The sequence below is a fragment of the Neofelis nebulosa genome, chromosome 1 (genome assembly GCF_028018385.1).
Source record: "Neofelis nebulosa isolate mNeoNeb1 chromosome 1, mNeoNeb1.pri, whole genome shotgun sequence".
Lineage (NCBI taxonomy): Eukaryota > Metazoa > Chordata > Mammalia > Carnivora > Felidae > Neofelis > Neofelis nebulosa.
The window spans coordinates 4976252-4996213 of NC_080782.1; the positions used below are offsets into that span (position 1 = coordinate 4976252).

General features: G+C 49.7%; 1 protein-coding gene across 8 annotated transcripts in view; it reads left to right on the top strand.

Annotated features, from left to right (window-relative positions):
• SRD5A1 (steroid 5 alpha-reductase 1) overlaps positions 1–19962 on the top strand; it is a 45698-nt gene that overhangs the window by 8981 nt on the left and 16755 nt on the right. The window contains exons 2-7 of one of the 8 annotated variants that reach the window (XR_009257511.1): positions 1717–1947; positions 3204–3370; positions 7246–7347; positions 8815–8965; positions 12225–12423; positions 14727–16629. Coding sequence is in view for 6 of the 8 variants with exons in the window: in XM_058715169.1 (XP_058571152.1) it covers positions 1717–1947; positions 3204–3370; positions 7246–7347; positions 8815–8965; positions 13892–14003 (763 nt within the window). In the remaining 2 variants the exon portion in view is untranslated. The other 7 variants (XR_009257513.1, XM_058715169.1, XM_058715188.1 and 4 more) reach the window with 7 other exon arrangements.

Sequence of the window (19962 nt, forward strand, 5' to 3'; positions counted from 1 at the left end):
TGTAATTTTTGTAACACAGGTGTGATGGGAAGCATGGAATTCTTTATTTGGTGGGGGGGAGGGGTCACATTCCCTTTTTTGGCCTCAGAGTCAGTGTGCATGCTTCCCAATACCCACAGTAAGCATTCACCCCTTACTGCTGATGGGCAATGAGACTTTAGCTTTGAAAATGTCTTCACGTGTGTGGCTTCTACCAAATATTAATTTCAGTCCACAAGTTTCTCACTTTATTTATGTATTTATTTATTTAGAGAGTGAGTGCACACGAGCAGGAGGGAGAGGGGCATAGAGAGAGGGAGGGGGAGAATCTTAAGCAGGTTCCACGCTCAGCATGGAGCCCGACACGGGACTCGATCCCATGACCATGAGATCCTGACCTGAGACAAAATCAAGAGGCAAAATCACACTTACCTGACTGAGCCACCCAGGCGCCCCGACAAGTTTCTGATTTTAATTTAAGGTATTCAGATTGCTCAAAAGGCATCTCTGGAATTCTAGATTCTTCTGCCGAGGGTTGTCCTTCCGAATTCTAGATTCTTCTGCCGAGGGTTGTCCTTCCGAATTCTAGATTCTTCTGCCGAGGGTTGTCCTTCCGAATTCTAGATTCTTCTGCCGAGGGTTGTCCTTCCGAATTCTAGATTCTTCTGCTGAGGTTTGCCCTTCCATGTGTCATTACATCGTAGATGAGTCTCTTCCACTTGGCTGGTGGCAGCTCCTCAATTATACAGTGAAACAGGTTTTGAAATGTTCAAAACACACTGGATTTCTAAGCTCTGGTTTAAGCTGAGAAATCACATCCATTTCAAGTCTCTGTGAGAATGGAGATCTCACTGCCGGTTTTGATTCCAACGGCACAGAAAGTAGTCTGGCATGACCTGTGGTTCAGACAACGTCCGTTTTTGCTGAAGTGACTAACATAGCATAGGTTTTGCACAAAAGTGATATTTTGCCTTATAATTTTAGGTCGAATTCCCTGAGGAACACTATCAACTCTGCAGCAAAAAAGGCTAATTTCCAGAGCCCTTCGAAATGCAGTAATACTGGTCAAGGGCCATTTTTCTCATAAAGAAAACGTTCAGTCTTGGCTCTGAACTGAAAATGGTGGTTAGGTCCAGGGAGGGACCATCAGGTTCACTGCTGGCACTGTTAATTCAGTCACACGCAATAGATTTTGCCGGGAGGCAGGGGGGGAGGCAAAGTACCTGCTGATCCAGAGGGTGGCTTTCAACACCTGACATTGGCATGGGCTGTGTAAGTCTGCCAAGTTCGTTTCCACCCCCAGCAGCTACAACACCCTAGCAGATCCCACCACGGGTTGTACCGAGTCAGTGTTTCCTCAATGGCGGAGGCACTGTCACCATCAGTTGCTGCTCAAGGACCATTTAGAGCCAACTCGGCCTCGGCCCCCACCGCTCAGCGGTACGGGCGACACCCGGGACCAGGAAGATGGCTCGCTCAAACGTTGGCCTTGATTTTGGACAGTTTGCTGAACTTCACTCCTGGCGTCCAGACTCCTGGAGCAGCCGTCCTCACCGAAGGGCGATCCCACGCTGCACGCCGTTCTGCCATCTGAACGTGCTTCTTGGCTGCAGGCGGTGAGCTCGGGGCTGGCACGCGGCTTTCCTCGGCTAACCGAAGGGGCACCGGGCAGCTTCAGTGCTTGCGGCCTCATTCGCATTTCTTCTGTAAAATTATGTCACGCGTTTCTGTTTCCAGTTCTCGGTTTTTTTCCAACCGTCGCTTTCCCGTGTGTCGGGGACAACACGGCGGTGGCCTCTTAGTCCCGTCGTGCCAACCTCTGGCGTGGTCTCCCGGGGGAGCCCAGGTGTCATCGCGAACCACACACCACTTTGCTGTCCGGAGCAGGAATAAACTTAGCCACCCTCCACCGTGCGTCCCGAGCACGAAGGGCCCGCTTCCCTGTCTGCGCGGGACACGTGCGCGCTGGTAAGAGAATAAGGTGTGCGGTACAGGGACACAGGCGGCACTCAGAATGCCGCCACACGGGGGTTTGTGGCGCTCCGGGCAGGGACACGGACAGGTGAGGCTCGAGACGCCGCACCACAGACCGCGTGCCCCCCCAGCCCCTCCCCCCGTCCCCGGGTCCGCAGGCCTAGCTGGTGAGCAGCCCCAGGCAGGACCCAAGCAAGTGACCGTGGCCATGTTGTGGTTTGGTCAATTTTGAGGATTGTACCCCGCGTGTAATCACCGCCTCATTCAAGATACAGAACGGCTGCCTTCCTGTCAGTGTCCCTGTGCCTCTCCGAAGCCATCCCCCTCCCCTGACTCCAGTTGTGCCTGTTAGAACTTCCTAAGTCTGCTTCCGTTTCTTTCCTTAGAGATGGCTACTCAGCCTGTCAATTTCTCCTTGGGTCAGCTTTGGTCGCCTGTGCCTTTTAAGGATTTTGTGTACGCTGTCCAGATAGCGACATTTATTGGCATAAAGTTGTAGATGACAGTTCTTTACTATCCTCTTAAGGCCCATGGGATGTGTAGTGACGGCCCCTTTCGGTGTATTACGTATTGATGTTACAGAAGGAATTCACACTCCAGCATCGCCTCCTCTTTTCTTCACAAGGGTCACTTTCTTGTCCTTACGTTTTCTCTCCCTAAACTTTCAGTAGTGTGCTGGAACAGAGGAATGTGGCCTTTGAGTTACCTGGGTTTACACTTGAGCTCTGTGACCTTGGACCGATTGCTTAACCCCTGTGAGTCCGTTCTATCTTCCTACCCTCCCCCCCCCCCGCCCCCACCAAGAAGGTGTAATGGTGTTTCCTGTGTGGGTGTCTCTGAGTGCTGTGAGTGAGGTGGTGAGTGCTCAGTGAATACAGCCACTGTGCTGACTGATGACATGATGGTGTCCCCACATCCCACTGCTCAGACTAGAGCAAGGGAGGATCGTGCACATTCCGAGAGCCTCTGGAAGCCTTCGGTTCTCTCTCAGCGTGTCTGTTTCCCGTTCTGTATCATTAGAATCCTGAGTTTGCGCACCATGATGAGCATTACTGGAACATGGTGAATTCTTGATTGAGCAATTCTGCTTTGAACATAGTAAACGAGGACCAGTAGTACTGACGATGACTTGTGTACGAGGAAGGAAGCAAGATGAAAAACCCAAGACTTTAAAGAGAATTGCGGAAATGATGTTCTGGACCATTGGTCTGTGTTTTATTTAAATTTGTTTCTGTTTCATGTTTCCTAAGGTCCTTGATTTTCCCGCTTCTGATCCGAGGAGGAAAGCCGATGCCCCTGTACACGTGTACGTTGGCGTTCATGTTCTGTGTCTATAACGGCTACTTGCAGAGCAGATACTTGAGTCAGTATGCGGTGTATGCAGATGACTGGGTCACTGATCCCCGATTTCTACTAGGTGAGTGTCGCCCCGTTCATGCACTCCGTGGTTCGAGTCATAACTCGGATTATAACGTCCCGGTGGTTCCTAGATAGAAAGCCCACACTTGTTGAGCGAGGGAAAAGTCTGTGACGGTCCATGACCTGGCGGCAGGAAGGCCGAGCGCCGGAGGGAGAGTCAGGCGGTCCCAGCAGCAGCATGTGACACAAATGCCTGGTACCATCGCCCTCTTGGCACTAAAAGCACAGATACCTGTCCCTAAAGTGAGCCTGAAAATAGCAGCGGGCAACAGGCTCCAGCAGAGAGAACAGCAGACTACGACTGTGGGGCGTGGACGCTAACTGGCCATGTCATCCAACAGAGTCGTCAAATCAAGCCTCCCACGGTTTCCTCCAGAACATGAGAAGAAGTCAGACCGGGTCGCCTTCCAACGAGGCAGGAAGAGTTTTCTGATTATACTAACTTGAATAAACTCGTAGGTTTGCGAAGTTTTCAATTTTTTACCGTCCTTATCGGTGAATGTAAATTACCATACGTTTTCAAGTCCTAATTATAACCTCGTAAGTTCTGAGCCAAAAGGAAAATAGAACAGCAGCAGTCAAAAAGATTTGCAAGCGTGTGAAAGAATACGCCCTCTCGAGGCTCTTGTGTATAAGGAGATTGCTTCTAAGTTTCAGAGCGCCCTGTGGCTCCCGGCTCCAGCCCCGTGACACGGCCTTCCCCTGTCCGCTGGCCTCTGTCTGCGTGAATGTCTGATCATGGAGAGCCTCACGCTGGGGCGCTGCTTTGTTGATGACGAGGCGTGTTTATGTTTCTCGATTGTATTTTTTTCTGTGAGTTGAAATTCTCGCTCATCATGCCTGGGCATCATGGCCGTGGGCATGTGCCCACCCCCCCCACCCCCGCCAGATGAAGGATGGGCAAGAGAGTCCCCAAGGAGCTCGGCAGCTCCACAAGCCTGTGCCTCCACAAAATGCCAGACCCACATTATGTTGTGGGTGCAGTGCCCCCAGATGCTTCCTTGCCTCACCTGCCATTTGACTACCTGATTTCCGTCTGCCCCAACCAGCAAGAGAAGGAGGAAGAATGGGCTGTGGTCGCTGTGGTCGCCCTGTGGAGAAGATCCTGCTCTCTGCCAGGGGCCACACACATGCTTCCTGCCACCCCACGTTCCTGAAAGGGCAGAGATTAGGGTCCTTTCACACGCACAGGGACGATCCGATGGCTAAACACCTGCTCAAGATCTAAACTGAGTAAATAGCGGAGCCCGGGGCTCAACCATTTCACTGTCCTGGTGCCCCCAGAGCAGGCGGTGCGGGACAAGGGAAGGGAAGTTTTAACGAAGGGATACAGGCTTTAAACGTTTATTTGAGTTTTTCCCGCAAATCATTTCTGTGATGAGTTGTTTGGCTACTTTTGATGAACCACGGCAAAGCAAAGAATCCTCTTGGTATGTGAATTTCAGTGTCGTTTGCAATAGCAGGGCAGACAGACCCCATCACCTGCAGGTGTCGCCGAAGCTGGTCTAAAATTAAAGACTCCACTAAATTGTATGCAAACCTCTCAGCTTCTCTACCGTTGAACAGAAGGAATCAGAAATGAAAAAAATATATACCGGTTGGGAAACAAACAGGGCTACTTTTTTGGTGTTATATTTATTTCATAGAGTTTATGGTTTTTGTAAGGAGATAAACATGAAATGATGTGAATATTTAGCAGCATTTATGATTCTTACCATGAAGAACTAAGCAAATAGCAATAATAGTAATATCCTAACAGAAAGTTTTTGAGAGCAGTGAAAGTGGTTAACGTAAAAGATTACATACGAAGACTTCATGATTCCTAAAAGCAGAGTTAAATGTGTAGCTTAGATGAGCGCAAATACTAGCTTTCTTTACCAACCTGGGTGATAAAGGGAGCTTATCTCCGAGAAGAGAAATAAAGTCAAACATGGAATTGTGAGAACATAATTCTTTCTGGAACCACAAACTGCGGGACAGGTTACCTGGAGGTGACATACTGAAATGCAAGACAGGTATCGAATCGACTACAAATTTATGGATCTAGCAAGTGACTTATAATACATATTGCAAAATTTGGTATGAACTCTGTAGAAAAACCTGCCTACAATTGGTGAAATTGGAAGGAAGAAATTTTCCAGAAAATTCCAGAAATTTTCTGGTCCTGGCTGTGGACCAGAATGTGTCACGTGTCCCTGTTGTAACTGACAGATGATTCCATGCCACTGGGATGACTGGGGACTCATTACTGACCAGGCTACTCCAGTTGTATGTTTCCTTGACAATGACTGGAACTCCACCAATAAGCACCGTCCCACCTTCGCATTTCTCTAGTGTCAGAGGGTGATCAAACTAAGTCAAGTTATTCCTTTTCTAAAATTTTTTTTAACGTTTATTTTTGAGACAGAGAGAAACAGAGCATGAATGGGGGAGGGTCAGAGAGAGGGAGACACAGAGTCCGAAACAGGCTCCAGGCTCCGAGCCGTCAGCACAGAGCCCGATGCGGGGCTCGAACTCATGGACCGCGAGATCGCGACCTGAGCCGAAGTCGGCCGCTTAACCGACTGAGCCACCCAGGCACTCCAAGTTATTCCTTTTCTAAAACACTATTGGGCATTTTACCTCTTCTTGTTGGAATGAAGACACGTGATACTAATAAATCTCCTTTTTTTTAAATTGTTTTTAATGTTTTTATTTTATTTTTGAGAGACAGAGATGGCATGAGTCAGGGAGGAGCAGAGAGAGAGGGACACGCAGAATCCGAAGCAGGCTCCGGGCTCCGAGCTGTCAGCACAGAGCCCGACGTGGGGCTCGAGCCCACGGACCGTGAGATCATGACCTGAGCCGAACTCAGACGCCTAACCGACTGAGCCACCCAGGCGCCTCAATAAATCTCCTTTTTAAGTGATGAGCAACCTCTGAAGGCTTTTCAGAGCCAGCGAGGAAACACCCAGGACGCTACTGGATGTCCAGGGAGAGCCGTGGAGGCAGCAGCAGAGGACGGTGTGGGGAGCTGGGGCACGGGAGGAGACCTGGGGGTGTGACTGGCGAGCGGGCAGGGGGGTGGCAGGCGAGGCCGTGGATGTGCAGGAACCTGTTCCAACAGGGCTATAGAGAAAGAAAAGCGGAGTGCTGGAAACGAGCTACCGGGAACCACCACCCCGGGAGCCTGTGTGCAGCTAGCCCGTCGGGGGCGGGGGCAGCGTGTGCCACACAAGGAGGCCGGCCACACCGCGCGTGTTTTCCGCGAGGACCGAGTGAATCTTGTGGGCCGCCCCACGGATGGTGACGCTACCTCTCCCTAGAAAGGAGCCCTGTGCCGGGGTCCTAGGTCATGTCCAAGCATGCCAGCCCTGAGACGTGGGCCACGAGGTCCACGTGTTTAGGGCAGGTTCGATTACACAGTAGTGGTATTAGAAAAACAGAGCTCTAGGGGCACCTGGGTGGCTCCGTCGGTTGAGGGTCCGACCTCGGCTCAGGTCATGATCTCACACTTCCTGAGTTCGAGCCCCGCGTCGGGCTCTGTGCTGGCAGCTCAGAGCCCGGAGTCTGCTTTGGATTCTGTGTCTCCCTCTCTCTGCCCCTTCCCAACTCTTGCTCTCTCTCTGTCTCTCACAAATAAATAAATGTTAAAAAAAATTTTTTTAATGAAAAACAGAACTCTATTTAGCAGACCTAACAGCAGTGCTGTATAAATTATTTTTCTAAATGAAACATCATATTAATTATAATGATTTTTACTGTCCTTTGTGGCTAACGTGGTTTGCTAATAATGAATAGAACAGATTATAGTAACACCGTTCATTCACGCTTGGGTTTGTGAATTTTGTAGTTTATTGATCATAATACTCTTATGTATTTTCTTATCTTTAGGTTTCTGCTTATGGTTAATAGGCATGCTGATAAACATCCATTCCGACCATATCCTGAGGAATCTCCGGAAACCAGGGGAGACTGGATATAAAATACCAAGGGGTACGTACTGAAAAATGGAGAGCTGATTCTCAAGTCATTTCACAAGATGCCTTGCTGTTGCAGTTTTGTCAGGATCCAATAACTAAAGCATAGTATTGGCCGCGGGTTTTTGACATGAGTCACAATTATTGATGGCAATCACTGTGACCGTTGTTTTATCAGATTCCGGCTAACTGAACGGTTATTAAGGAAAAAGGAAACTAGTCCTATCTGTGCGACAGCATAGACTAGACAACCAGTCCTCTCTCCGCAAACAATTAAAATCATTGGGTAAAGGTGGGTTTTTTTTTCCATCTTTTAAAATGCATCCACGTGGTAGGATGATGGAAAGGAAGTAATAATCATCGAGAGGGCAAAACCTGGGTGAATGTTGGAGGCCAGGGCACGTCTCGTGAGAGTCCATAACCACCAGCGGCCCTCACGTAGGTTTGTGGCCCAAACGTGCACCTCAAGCCGTGAATTAGGACCCACGTGACCCTAGGGAGGTGGTGCCTCATGCACGTAGCCTGTACAAGCCCAGATCCCTGAGGGGACCTGCCTTTAACCCAGGCCTCAGGGAGCCCGATGGACCACATGCCACACAGTAAGGGCCACACTCAAAAGTGGCAGAACCCACGAGAACATGTGCTACCACGAGATCTTAGAGTTAATAGAAACAGATCATAAAGTGATTACTTGTTTAATAACTAAGAGGGATTGAAATTATGAGGAAAGGACTAATATACGATAGAAAGAACTAAGTAGATACAAGACAGAAAGCAAGACAGCTTCTGAAACTGAGAAACGTTAAATACTCAGGAAGTAAAACTAAAATGCCAAGGGCCCATGACCAGGTCTGTCTCCACCCCCAGTCTGACTTCTGGCCCCTCTCACCTGCTCTGGTCCTCCTCACGGCCCACCTCCTGCTGTATGCCACGCTTTCCTTGTGCATCATGTTGGGGTTTAATGTTCTAGAACAGGAGGCAGGGTCTTGTCCCAGTTCACCCCGAGCACCTAGAGCAGGGCCTGGTCTGTGATGTAGACTGAAGGGTCTGTAAACATTGAGGAGGGAATGAACGAAGGACGGAAGGAAGGAATCTGCCCTTGAAAATTATTATTTTCTTCCACTTTTGGTCCGGGGCCCTGTACAGGTCCGTCTTCTTAAGCTTGTTCGTTAATTGTTATCCTATGTTCTCTGTGTTTACTTGGGTGTTACCAGTGTGATTCATGAACTAGTGAAGGGATTTTAAAAGGGTAGTTTTTTATATTCAGATAAATGCATAGCTATTCATACAGGTTTATGCCACCAGAAAGTATGATATGAGACAGTAAAACTAGTAATGTTGGGTGTTTCATTCACTCAAATTCTCTGAGTTGTTTTTCCCGGAGTTGGATTTATGTTCTCCAGGTACGTATCCACTGCTGCCTCGTAGGTCAGTAACGTATCACGTTGTCGGAAACGCCCCACTTGCCTGTGTGTCTTTGCAGGAGGCTTATTTGAATACGTAACAGCAGCCAACTACTTTGGGGAGGTGGTCGAGTGGTGTGGCTACGCCCTGGCCAGCTGGTCCGTTCAAGGCGGGGCCTTCGCGGCCTTTACCTTCTGTATTTTAGTCTCCCGAGCACAGCAGCATCACCAGTAAGTTCTAAAACACTCTTGGCACATTGCGTCTGTTCTCGGGTCTCATTCTAACAATTTTCAGGTTCCATCTTTGAAATGTTAATGTGCATTTGAATTGCCAAAGCCTAGCGTATACCGTGGGTTAGCCGACCAAGCACAAAACCACGCACACGTCCCAAGAGTAACCTGTTCCGAGGGACCGACAGGTACGCGTCAGCATCATTATTTGCTCCGCCCCTACTCTGAGCCTCCTCGAATTTTTGCCACTGGGCCTGATAGTCAAGTGAAATGTCAGGCAGGGGACCCGCGGTCTGACTGGGAACCTGCGGTGGAGAATGCTGACCGCCAGGGACAGGGCGCAGAGGAGTGCCGTGCTCAGGAAGCCTGACTTGGCCATGCACCCAGCTCCTTCACACAAGCGTCCTGTGCCCTGCAGCCCCATGGTCCCTGTCAGGCTCCCGGGTTCTGTGCACCCTCGAAATCACGTTGTTTTCCAAAGTGCAGGGCCATCACCTCTATCCAGTCCCCAGAAGGGCCTGTCACCATTTGACCAACAGGAACGCATATAAAACGGTCCAAGGCTGTTAAAGCTGACGTGAACTTAGGGAGCGCCTTGTCCATCCAACACGTGAAGAGATGAGGCTCCGTGAACGAAGCCTCAGGCTTCTTGGAAGGGAGACATCTCGGGGGGCGCCTGGTTGGCTCAGTTGGTTGAGCATCCGACTCTTGATGTCAGGTCAGGATCCCAGGGTCATGGGATTGAGCCCCATGTCCGGCTCTCCACTGAGTGTGGAGCCTGCTTGAGGTTCTTTCTTTCTCTCTCTCTCTCTCTCTCTCTCTCTCTCTCTCTCAACAAAACAAAACAAAAGATTAGAAGGGAGAGATCTCGGGCCTTCCCCTGATGCCACAGCGATGATGGAAAAAGGCACAGGCACTCACCCTGGTGCCCATGTCGATCGCTCGTGCCCTCCGAGCTAGACAGGGCGCTGCCCTGCTTCCCTGGCTTCATTCACTCAAAAACATTTCCTGGAGGCCTTTGATGCTGGCAGGCATCCGTAGAGATGCAATGTTGTCTTCCTTCATGGCGTTTGTCACCGCTTGGGAATGAGGAAGAAGGAAAAAGCCAACAGAAGAATAGATTGGTATCATGGCATAGTGGAAAACACACAGACTTTTTAGAGTCAGAATTCCCAGGTTTCTTTCCAGGCTCACCACGTATTTAAAGATGCAGAGGATTATTACCGGAGACACTGATGAGAACGGGCAGAACCGGACTGTCGGTTTAGCTAATATTTGTGGACATTACCCCAGAAGCATGCGAGTTGAGATCGTAGGAGCACTACCCCACGTGGCCAGGTGCTCCGTTGTGCCCCATACCGTCAGCAGGGACCTGGGCCCAGGACCCGTCTTCATCCAGAGCTGCTGAGAAGGACAGGGGCAGAGAAGAGCCCCCACCATGCAGGGCTCAGGAGGGGGACACACTGTGAAAAGTGGCCGAAAACAGGATGATTTTCTATGATGGCTTGAGCTGTGTGTCAGCTCAATAGGTTGCCATCCTAACCCCACGAGAGTGACCTTATTTGGCAATAGGGGTCGTCACAGATGTACTTCGTTAAGGGAGGTGACACTGGAGTAGGACTGGTGACTTTACCAGGAGGGAAGTCAGGACACGCACACAAAGAGGTCACGTGAAGACACACGTGGACGGCCGTGGGAGGGTGCAGGCAGGGGATGCGCTGACACCACGAACTGAGGCTGCCAGAAGCCGGAAGCTGGAAGAGGCAGAGCTTGGGAGGGAGGACAGTCCTGCCCACCGCTCCACCTCAGACTTCTGGCCTCCAGACCTGGGAGAGAATACATTCCTGTTGCTTGAAGCCCCCCAGGGTGTGGTCCTTTGTTACAGAAGCCCCAGGAAATGGGACACCAGCCTTTCAGCCATTTAAAATCAATTGGGCCAGAACTGAAGGCAACACGTATGAGTTTTGAAGCCCTCCTTCCTCCTCTGCCGATGATGCCACACCAGGATACCTTCAGATCTCGTGCTGATGCAGAACGCGTCTTTCGTAGAAAGCATCTCGTAGAAAAATAACAGTGACCACAACAGTCAGTGGATCTTGGCCCAGCCTGATGGTCCTGTGTTGCTGGGGACCTCTCCTCCCCTCCTCCCCTCCTCCCCTCCTTGTTCCTCCTCTTCCCCCCTCCCCTCCTCCTTCCTCCTCCTCCCCTTCCTCCTCTTCCCTTCCTCCTCCTCTTCCCTTCCTCCTCCTCTCCCTCCTTCTCTTCCTCTCCCTCCTCCCCCTCCTCCTCCCTCCTCCCCACCCTGCTCCCCCTTCTCCTCCCCCTCCTCCCTCCTCCCCCTCCTCCTCCCTCCTCCCCACTCTGCTCCCCCTTCTCCTCCCCCTCCTCCTCCTCCCCCTCCTCTTCCTCCCCCTCCTCCTCCTCCCCCGCTCCTCCCCCTCCTCCCCTCCCTCCTTCTCCTCTGGCAGGGGCCCGAGACCACCTTCTCATGAGTAGCATCACCTCTGGAGGAAGATGCTATTCTCGAACGTTTGTTACATTAGACAGTAAGAAGCAAACATTGGCTAGTTTCTAATAGTAGAAGCACATGAGATAATACTGATATTTTAAGAAATTGGATCAGAAGAAGATTGAACAAAGAGCATGCCAAGTCAGTTGTAAAGATGTTTTCTCAAATGAAAACAGGAAAATCTCTCTTCAACATTTGAATAGGAAACATATAGAAACAGAAATAAATCATTTCATTTTCCAAATGAAAGTCTAGGGTACTAAAAACCCAAATGTATTCTTGGCGGAAAGCTTCATGAGTTGAAAGGACTCTTTTTCATTCATTCGCTACTTACATTGATGTCAGTGCAAACCCAATTTTAATTGCTGAAAAACTAATGAATTCAGCTTAGTAGCAGTATGTTCAGAAATGTTGGATTTATAAGCTGAGGACAAAATAAAAGCTATCCTTTTTTTTTCCTTTAATAATCCAATGAACCCAGCTAATTAAACTAAAAGAAAACAATCCATGGGGCCCTTCCGAGCACTGTATTTGATTTATTATAATGTTCTCAAAGCAGTATTTTACTAAACGAATTTATTTCTATAATTAGATGTGAGGGATTTAAATTCACAGATAATTTACCGATAATTAAGCTCTAGGTCGGAAACATCGGGTCAGCTGTGCCGAGTTGCTAGCAAACTGTTTTGAGGGCAGAATGTCAAGGAATTAGGAAGACGGCTGTTTTCATACTGTTCTCTTCCCCGCCAGCCCCTAGCAGCCGTGCTCATTAGTGGAGCGACGTTCTTGGTGCCCAAGCTTCTGCCGCGTCCCGCCAAGTGTGATAGCCTGTGTGCAGATGTTTGCTTGTTCACACCAAAGTCCTGCAAGTTGGAGGCCAGCCGTCGAGGGCAGCCTTGGAGAAGGGACTCTGTTGAAATAAAATAAAGAAATATGCAGTGTTTCCCCAGTAAGTTTTTTTTTTTTTTAATGTTTATTTATTTTTGAGAGAGAGAGAGAGAGACTGCAAACAGGGGAGGGACAGAGAGGGAGGCACAGAATCCAAAGCAGGCTCCAGGCTCTGAGCTGTCAGCACAGAGCCCAACTCGGGACTCGAACCCACGAGCTGTGAGATCATGACCTGAGTCGAAGTTGGACTTTGAGCCGCCCAGGTACCCTCATGCCATTAAATTTAATGTCACTTAGAAAAATGAAGTCAGCATGTCTTCAAGACACTATGACAGATGGCATAATGACCTAAACATATAAGGACACACCAGAATATGTTTATGAAAGACTTCCTCCCTCTCACAGCTCCCATCACCAGACTTTAACAGAAGACATGACTTGTGAGCACTTGGAGAACGCTTCCTGTCTTGTCAGTGGCCTGTGTCCACCAGGGGAAGACTTCTTCGAGAGGAGCTTGGGGACACTTTGGCTGTTTGTGAGCCGGAAAAACAGTCAATGCTTTAAAGAATAACTTAGTAGATGCCAAATGTGATGCAGTGGGCATCCCTTCGTCAGGGGCATCTCACTTTTCACCCTAGTTCAGGCTCAGCGAGAATAAAATCAAGACAAAAATTTCATGTCAGTGTCACCTAAGCGACACCTTCGATTCTAGGGACAGAACAACAAGGGAGAAAAAGAGTAGAAATGGTGCTGCCCTCCCTTTAAAAAGACTGATACATACGCACGTCTATATATCTTAAGATACAGTCTCTCGAGGTGGATTTAAGATCCCAGGGATGTACGCTGGGAGAGAAGCTGAATCATTTTAACAAAGTAAATTTTATTTCTATATGATGGTTTCTGTGAGATGAATTTAACACATTTGACAAACCCGTCCGTCCTCATCGGGGGAGAAAAGTCTGACGCAGTCCGACGTCATACGGAGCTCAGCCGCTCATGCGACAATCCCGTGGGCACGCGTGGGCCTCGCTGCCCTGGTTTTGCGGATTTTGAACGGCCCTTTGCTCCCGTGCGCAGTGTGTGGCGCTGCTGGAGGTCCCGGGTCCTAGCAGGCCTGGTCCATTCGGCTTCTAAATAACGTAGATTTCTCGCAGATCTAGAGGCCAGAGGCCTGGGGTCAGGGGCCAGGATGGTGCAGTTCTGCTGAAGGCCACTCTGGGTTGCGGAGGGTACTGTCTCTCTGCGCCCTCACGTGATGGGGGTGGGGGGTGGGGGGGCTTTTTTATCCCACCGGAGGACAGGATCCCATTCCTGAAGGCTCCACCTCCCAAAGGCCCCACCCCCTAATACTGCCACATATTAGGCACTAGGTGTTTAACATGTGAATTTGAGGGGGCGGGGGACATGTGCAAACGGTGGCACAGGCCCGCATGAACCTCTGTAACCAGAGAGCATGTGGCACCTTTCCTCGTACTTGGCGTTGCAGTCGTGAGCGTCCCACGCAGAGAGGCAGGTGCCCTTGTCTCCAGGCAGGTCACTGATGTGGAAGAGAAGGGCTGTGACCGTGGCCTCGCGACAGAAGTGACGCTTGCTCCAGAGTCCACCCACCAGCTTCCCATTCGGTGGCTTTCCGGCCGTTGAAAGCACACCCAGCAGGCAGACACGCTGGGGCTCCCCGTTTGCAGACTGAGTGTGAAACTCAGATTTTGCCGATTCCCTGGCTGCTGGCTGTTGCCACCTGTTTCTGCCCTGTAAACAAATAGTCACTTTCCACCATGAGTTTATCTGCTGTGCTTATGGAAACTCCTTCTCTTCTGCCCATTTCTCCATCTCCTCAAGGTACTTGAAGTTTTCACTCCATCCACTTAGCCGCCACCCTCCCCAGCCAGCCAGTACTGCAGAACCAACGGGCGTCAGCCTGGCTGGTGTCATTCATATCAAAACTGAAAATACCTGTTCTGAGAGCAGGGTCCCGTTTCGTTCTCCCAGCTTTGTCTGAGAGCCCCCGGGCGCGTGGCTGGGTGCACATCTCCCCCACCCCGGTCTGGAGCCACCGTCCTCTCCTGGGGAGACTTCCTGCGGGAATCTGAGTCACCACAAGTGCCGGTCCTCTGCCCCAGTCTGCATGCTCCCGGGGTCTGCAGACCTTGCCCCCCCGCTGCGTTGATCGGCACCCTCACACGCCAGTAACCTTCGCGGGCAGCAAGAATCCTGCTTTCGTGACACAGGCAGAATCAAACTGTGTACCTGAAATGCCGAACTTTTTATTACTACTTTTAAAAATCTCTGTACTCCTGCATAATGAAAAGTGACAAAATCATTTCCTTTTCTTAGTGTGTTTTTTTTTTGTGTGTCTGATTTTAGGTGGTACCTTGAGAAATTTGAAGATTATCCAAAGTCCAGGAAAATTATAATCCCGTTTTTGTTGTAAATTTGTTGTCAGTGGATGGTCTCCGACTTGCCGCGTTTCAGTGATGTTTCTCTAGGGATCGTGTAAATGAATTGCTTTCTGTCATTTTCCTGTTCCTTCATCTGTTTCAAGATTTGCTCTAGGAATGTGTTCCTGGTAAGTGCGTAAGCTGCCTAACACCAAGCTAATGAGACCGAAATGCAGGCTGGAGTAGTGGGCTGCATGCCGGCTCGAGAATCTGCAGCTCTGGGTCATTCCAGCTGACCACTTCTCTGATTTTGGAGTCTCCTCTTTTGGCTGCATACAGCTAAGTGGGCACAAGACCAGGATTACGAGCCATTTCTGATGGCCTCCATGGACTGAAACATGTCACTGCCCCTGTACTACCCATTCCAACCATCAGTTCAAGGCCGGAGGTGATGTTGCCCCCTCCCCTGATAAAGGCAGAACTGTCTCCATGGTCCTGCTCACCCCACTGGGGCAGCGAGGCCACGGGGCACCCAGAGTGGTCCCAGCCCCAGGGAAACGTCCAGGCTCTCGCTGGGGTGCTGTGCAGCAGAGAACTCGGGGGCAGAGAGAGGAGACACGGGGCCAGCTGAGGCCCGGACAAGAGGCCTCTGGCACCTGCAGCATCCTGGCTCCCCGGGCGACTAGACTACAGGGCAGGGGACTGTGTGCACTCATGTAAGGGGTAAGGCGCTCTGTCCCCCACCGAGAGGACTTTTGGAGGCCCTGGTGGGAGCAGGGAGCCCCTTGTGCTGATCACCACAGGCACCAGCAGTCTCTGGTTTAAGATGATTTTTCTTCCTTCCAGGTAGAACTAGCAAGTTTTAAAGCACTTTTTTCTCAGTACCCTCAGTATCCCAAAACAGTATCTTGAAACAGAATGTCTTACTCTAGATGCCCTTGAGAGGTCCACGGAGGTAAATCATAGGAATAAAATGGACCACATACTGCCTGATATGTAAAAGATATCTCGGGAGGCTGAGAATCTGAAAAAGAAATCTAACAGAAGGCTACTAAATCTCTGGGCCACTCTGTGAAGCTCTGGTGGGACACGTGGCGGAGGTCCCCTCCTGGCTGTGACAGCAGTGCCTCAGTGGCCACCGCGTCTGTGGAGCCAGAATCTGCAGGAGCAGGGGAGGAAAGGAGGAGACTGTTCGCTCCGATCCGCTGACCTGCTAGGTGGGTGGCTGGGGGCGTCCAGAGCATGCGCGGCCCCAGAGCCCCCCATGGGCTCCCCGACCCCTCTCCTGGCTGACCTTCCCAGCCACGGTCTCACCCCTCTCGAGGTTTTATGTAGAAGCCATGTTCTCGGTGTTAGTGATTTGCGGAGTCTTCGTTTGATTTCAGAATTACGCAGCCAACGTCTCCGATGGAACTATGCTTCATTGTAACTGGCGACAGAACGTTTTTGAAGAGAAATTTTGGTATTCAATGCACTTCGTTCCTTTTTCTGAGCCTTTTCCAATTACTTGAGAACACGAAGCAATAAATATTTTGGATCGCCTCGGGAAAACTCAAAAGTCCAAGCAAGTCACGGTGGATTTGGGCCGCTGTGCTCTGGAAGGCGCACGTGGCCGGGAGAAGGATGCTAGTCTGAGAGCCGGAGAAGCTCGCTGCGATGTTTTTCTCCTTTTGTGAGCGGCCCGAGCGAAGGAATGCTTGGGCTGACTCAGGCTTTGGTGTGTGGTTCATGCTTTCACCTGCCCGCACTGGGTGGACGGTTGATAGGAACAAACCTTCCATCTTGTCTCTCCGCCCTCCCTCCATTTCCTGAAAACTGCCACTTAGCAAATTGTCATCAACTTCTGTGTTAATCATAACAAGGAGATTAATAAAATTACTTCAAGCCCAGTCGTTTTGTGTTCAGGGTGACTCCAGTGTCTCGGCACGCCTTCACTCCACAAACTCACGCCGTACCGTTGTGCTGAGCCCGGACACCTGCTTGTCCTCGATGTCCCCATTCCGTCGTGTCAGACACGATGACGCGTCTCCGGTCCTCGGCGGAGCTGAGGGACACTCTGTAAATGCCGTGCCTGCCTGTTCAGGTAGTTCTTCGGTATCTGATGGTTTGCTCGTTGTGGATGACAGTGCGTCCCCAAGCACGTTTTGTAATGAGGGTAAATGAGCACCATCGGTGTTCACGTGTTTGTCCTGCCAGCCCAGCCTCTGGGGGCATTTTGTGCATCCCTGCCATTCTGTCCGGTTAAGCTCCGGTTCTGGAGCGTCACCGTCCCACCATCCGCAAACCTGTCACGTTCTTGTTTAGGGGTACTTGAGGCTGCTGTTTCTGCTGTCGCTTGCTTCCTATAGTAACAAGAAATTCGAGAACAATGCTGAATAATAAAGGGGGTCGTCAGGATTCTTGTGCGATTTTAACAGCAGTGCCTTTCTGTGAGATTACGGTTTGGAACGTTTCTTTTATTTTCTTACTTGGTCATTGGTCTGTTTTCTACTGGAGCCAATGGAATTGTTTCTTTGCTTTAAAAAAAATCTGCAATATTTCTCTTGAGATTTTCAAGGGGACTGCATACACATCAGAAATGAGAAAGAGGGCTTTCCGTCAGGTGCAGAGGGGGAAGGCGAACTGAGAACACACCCACATGGGACGCTGATCTTGTGGGTTTTCTTCATTAAATGTTCTCTGCGTGTCCTTTATGATGGTGATTTCCTCTGTGTCTCCTGACTTCCTATTTGCTTATCTTCACTGTTCTAATTTAGGGGAAATCTTTTCATCGTGCTCGTAACTGCTCGGGAGGACTACCTCAGTCATCTGTTTGCCTAGCAGGTGTATTTGTAGCTTTTAAGGCTGTGTGTTTCTGCTACGTGACACTTCCTAAGGTTTTGCAGGGGTTTTTTTTTTTTAACACATTAAATTACTTTTGAGAGAGAGAGACACACACACACACAGAATCTGAAGCAGGCTCCAGGTTCCGAGCTGTCAGCACAGAGCCCGAGACGGGGCTCGAACTCACAAACGTGAGATCATGACTTGAGCCAAAGTCGTTTGCTTAACCCACTGAGCCCCCCAGGTGCCCCTGCACTTTCTAGAGTTTAATGACCTTCCTACAATTATGACCCTAAATAGTCTCCAGCTGTACTTGTTAGGTTTGTCTCAATCTCACTATTTCTAGGAAATTCATTTTGGTTTGAAAGGGTGCTTTTTTTCTTCTCAACCGTTTGACAGATTTCATTGAAAGGTTTTTCTTCTTTTTCACACATGTGGACACAGTAGAGATCATTTTCTGTGAAATCTCTCCCGCGCAGATTTTGAGTTTTCCTTCTGTGGCCTCAAGCTCTTAATAACAAGGCCGTTCTCCAAAGCTGATGCTGTTTGTTCTGTCGTGTGTTAATTCAGAGATATTGACCCCATTGTTAAACTTGTCTGCAACCTTATTTCTCTCCCATGTCAGATTTCCCTTGTGTGTCTAATAGTTTTTGCTTTGTGTTTTGCTGCCGGCATTCTGCAAAACTTTTCATCCACCCTGTTATCAATGTGAGATAATCTTCCCGCTGAGTGCTGCTCTCCTGGGATCCGGCTTTGCTCCGAATACTGCCATGCTACGGCTTTCGTTGGCACATTCACCCGGCGTTTCCCGGCCCTTCCAAGCATTCAGATTTGTTTCGTTTTCTTTAACAACACGAGAAACAGACTTGGCCGTGGAATAAGCTGGCTCAGATTCTCTCATTAACTGCGATACTGAAATGTCCTTTTATCGTGTTTTCTATTTTTAGTATTTGTAACTTCCTTTTTAAAAAAATTTTCTATAGTGACTTAGAGAAATATTTCCTTTAAAGAGGCACCTGTGTCTGACTCTTGATTTCGGCTCAGGTCACCATCTCACGGTTAACAAGTTCAAGTCTCGCATTGGGCTCCGCGCTGACAGTTCTGAGCCTGCTTGGGATTCTGTCTCTCTCCCTCACTCTCTGCCCCTCCCCCTGCTTGTGTGTGCACGTGCATTCTCTCTCTCTCTCTCTCTCTCTCTCTCTCTCAAATAAACTTTAAAAAAGGCAACTTTAGGAATGGTTTTTATATTTTCAGGAGTACATTTAAACTCTCTCAATTCAAAATGATGAACTGAACACGTGCCTTTCCTCCCCCTCCCGGTCCTGAGCCGTTACAATCGTGTGAAGGAATCTAAGGGCCCACGGCGGGGACTGATAAAGCAGGGCAGGGGGCCATGGCGCTGGAGAGCCCACGGTGTGCCCTGCTGAGATGGCAGGTCCTCTTGCCACGGCTGACAGAGGGGGAGGTGAGGTGTGCCCCTGGAAGTGAGGCCGTGCACCTGTGCATCTGAGCTCTGGACTCAGAGCCGACAACAGTGCCCTCTCCATTCTTGCTCCCCACAAACAGCACATAAGCCCCAGGAGCTCTGCACCCATTTCTGGGGAAAATGCAGTGGGAGCAGGGTCGGGGAAGGAGCTAAGTAAAAACTAGCTCTCTAGGTACAGCCAGAGTAAGCAGATGTTGGCATCCCAGAAAAAAATAAATCCACATTTTAGTTCTTAGGGACCCACCAGTGTAGTAGCCGGCCACCTTCTGCCTCGTGTGGCAGGAGAGCCCCAGGAGGCGTGGTCCCCGCAGTCACAGGCTCCTACTCAGCTCTTCTGGAACTTTTTCAGAAATGTGCACTGATGGTCAGGGATCGCCAGATACTTAGAAAAGGTTACATCGTGGAAGAAAAGCGAATGCCTCTGAAGAAAACATCATTCCAGAAGCAAAAGGGAAATGTTCTAGAAACAAATTGTAACATCAGGGGAGACTGGGCCTCGGCAGGTGAGTGGCCAGAGGACGCGGTGCCCTGGAATGTGACCCAGCAATGTTCAGGAATGGACTGCTAGTGTGAGTGACAAATCGCGTGTCCGATAAGAGTTCTGCATCCAAATACACAAAGAACTCTCAAATTTCAACAATAAAAACTTCAGAACAATCTTTACCACAGGCAAAAGATTTGAACAGACTCTTCATCAAAGAATACACACAGACGGCAGGCCAGTAAGTAGGTGCAAAGACGCTTACCACCTCTAGTCATTAGGGAAACGCCAATCACACCACGCTCCCCATCCCTTAGAATAACTGAAATCGAAGAAAACGACCAACGAAGGCTTGGTGAGGAAGCAGAGACTCTGAAACTGACACACACTCGCTGGTGGGAATGTGAGATGGTGAAAACACTCTGGCAGTTT